The following is a 2,496-nucleotide window of genomic DNA, read 5'->3' as shown; positions in this document are numbered from 1 at the left end:
TTTGTCCTTTTTCACTCCAGTTTTTTCACATTTTGCCCATTTAAACTACCCTTTGCCATTCCATTCTATACCAGGTTCCTCTTTTTCCCCATTTTTTGACCACTCTTGACTGCTTGCGGCCTATTTTAGTCGCTTTTCACTCTTTTCTTGCTACATATCTGCTTCCACCGCTTGTCCCTGCCGGTTCTCCCTGGGTTGCCCTCACCGCCTGTGTTGCCTCTGTTGCCGCTTGCTCTCCCTGCGTCGCCTGCGTTTCCTCTGTTGCCTCTTTTTTCGCTCCGCTTTGTTGTTTGTCCCTGCAGGGCTGATTGAGCAGCGCGTGACTGACGGCTCGCGGGGGCGTCGTCCAATCAGTGGCCCGCCTTGCGCCCGGAGGGTGAGTCTCCGCTGCCATTGGCTGAGCAGAGTGTGGGAAAGAATGCAGAGAGCGTTTCACACGAACTGGCAGCACGCGAGCCGCCTATAAGTAGCTCGGCAGCGCGTGTCAGCTGCAGAAGTGGAGATTCCACCGCACGAGGCATTGCATCACGCATCACGCACTGCGCGCTCCCCGGAGCCACATGACAGCGTAACGAGCTGCAAGATTGCGAGGAACATCTTTGTTTATCATCTAATCCCTGACCTGCGCGCGCTTCCAGGAGAGGGATTTACTGCTTATTTCCACATATTCCCACAATTTCCCGGTGTGATCCATAATGCCAGCTGATACTATGGAAAAGCAGACGGCGTCCCCCATCGCCGGTGCTCCAGCAAATGGAACGCACACTCCGGACAAGCCGAAAAACGCCAGCGAGCACAGAAAAGTAAGGACTTTAAACTCAATGTGAAAGCTATTATTTTGTTTCTCCACAACACCTCACAAAACGAATTATCACTATTGTTTTTTAATGGGATTGTTTGTATTGTTTTTCCCCCCCCAGTCATCCAAACCCATCATGGAAAAGCGCCGCAGAGCCAGAATAAACGAAAGCCTGGGACAGCTCAAGACACTCATCCTGGATGCTCTGAAAAAAGACGTAAGCTGGGACACAACTTTAAAGCATTTCATTATGTATAAGAGACATTTACGCATATAGGCCTGTATGTTGATGTGTCTTTAATGTATGTATCCTATCATCTCCACAGAGCTCCAGACACTCCAAGTTGGAGAAAGCAGACATCCTGGAGATGACAGTAAAGCACTTAAGAAACCTCCAACGTGTGCAGATGAGCGGTAGGTTAATTTATCCACACATGAGCCCCAAAGACACTGAAGACTTTACAATCCTGCAGATGTGCATTTAACATGTGACTCATATATATATATATTGTTGATGTTTTTCCCCCAGCAGCGCTCTCAGCAGACGCCTCAGTCCTGAGTAAATACAGAGCCGGATTCAACGAGTGCATGAACGAGGTGACCCGGTTCCTGTCCACCTCAGAGGGGGTGAACACGGAGGTGAGATCCCGGCTCCTCAACCACCTCTCCAGCTGCATGGGCCAGATGATGGCCATGAACTACACCCAGCAGGCGGCCTCCCAGCAGCAGGCCCACCTGACGCAGCCGCTTCATGTGCAGCTTCCGTCCACCCTGCCCATCAACGGGGCCACCATGGGCTCCAAACTCAGCCCCGCCGAGGCAGTTTCCCCCAAGGTGTTCGGAGGCTTCCAGCTGGTGCCCGCCACTGATGGACAGTTCGCATTTTTGATCCCCAACCCGGCGTTCGCGTCCGCCTCAGCGCCCGTCATCCCCCTTTACGCAAACGCAGGAGTGCCAGTTGCAGTGAACGCCAGTCCATTGCACGGCAGCTCAGCACCGCCCACAGCCTCCCCAGTGCATGGAATGACCTCCTTCTCGGGTGGACCACAGGTAGTGAGCCCGATGGGAGTCAGCACCGGGCCAGAGAGCAGCGAACCCGTATGGAGACCCTGGTAGCTCCAAATGAGAGTTGCAACCAGTGCGTTTTCCTGTTCACAGTTCACTGACTATATTCTCACCCTGTTGCGGGGGTTTAACCTGAGACTTTTCCGCTATATATATGAGATGGTTCACACTCTACCTAACGCCATCTGTTTGTTTCGTTTTATGGAACAGAAGTTGCCTTAAATGGTGCATGATGTTTTTTTTTTTTTTTTTTAATTTTCTTTTTTTTTAAAACATAAATTATTATTGAATCCAACATTTGGAAAGATTTAAAAGAATGTTTTGTTATGAAGTACTTTTATTAAAAAGATTTAGTTTTGTACAGATGTGTTATGATTGTTATACCAAAGTTGTGTTTTATACTCTTTATTCTTTTTTTTATTTTTGACAAGAAAAACTAAAGTTGGGTAACTTGTGACCCATTGTGCGAATAAAACGATTTCATAAATCTATATCTGGTCTACAGCCTGTTTCTATCACAAAAGTGCCCCCCCCCCCAATACATTTATTTGTTTTCATAGTCTGTGCGTAAAAAGTGCAACGTTTTTGGTTGTGCGTAAAGTTGGATGCCACGCGTTAAACCCACATTAAGG

General features: G+C 48.5%; 1 protein-coding gene across 2 annotated transcripts; it reads left to right on the top strand.

Annotated features, from left to right (window-relative positions):
* Nucleotides 1-231: 231 nt before the first annotated feature.
* Nucleotides 232-2,259, top strand: her9 (hairy-related 9). Of its 2 annotated transcripts, none has more exons than XM_028453046.1 (4): nt 232-803; nt 921-1,016; nt 1,126-1,213; nt 1,329-2,259. In XM_028453046.1, exons 1-4 carry the CDS (start codon nt 696-698, stop codon nt 1,913-1,915), a joined length of 879 nt encoding a protein of 292 aa, XP_028308847.1. In that variant the 5' UTR covers nt 232-695; the 3' UTR covers nt 1,916-2,259. The 2 variants fall into 2 exon arrangements, with proteins under 2 accessions (XP_028308847.1, XP_028308848.1); XM_028453047.1 differs by having other exon boundaries at nt 236-803; nt 1,332-2,258.
* Nucleotides 2,260-2,496: the final 237 nt, after the last annotated feature.

Source organism: Gouania willdenowi, chromosome 7, assembly GCF_900634775.1.
Source record: "Gouania willdenowi chromosome 7, fGouWil2.1, whole genome shotgun sequence".
Taxonomy (NCBI): Eukaryota; Metazoa; Chordata; class Actinopteri; order Blenniiformes; family Gobiesocidae; genus Gouania; species Gouania willdenowi.
The sequence above is the reverse complement of the archived record's forward strand: the minus strand, read 5'-3'. Positions and strand labels throughout refer to the sequence as shown.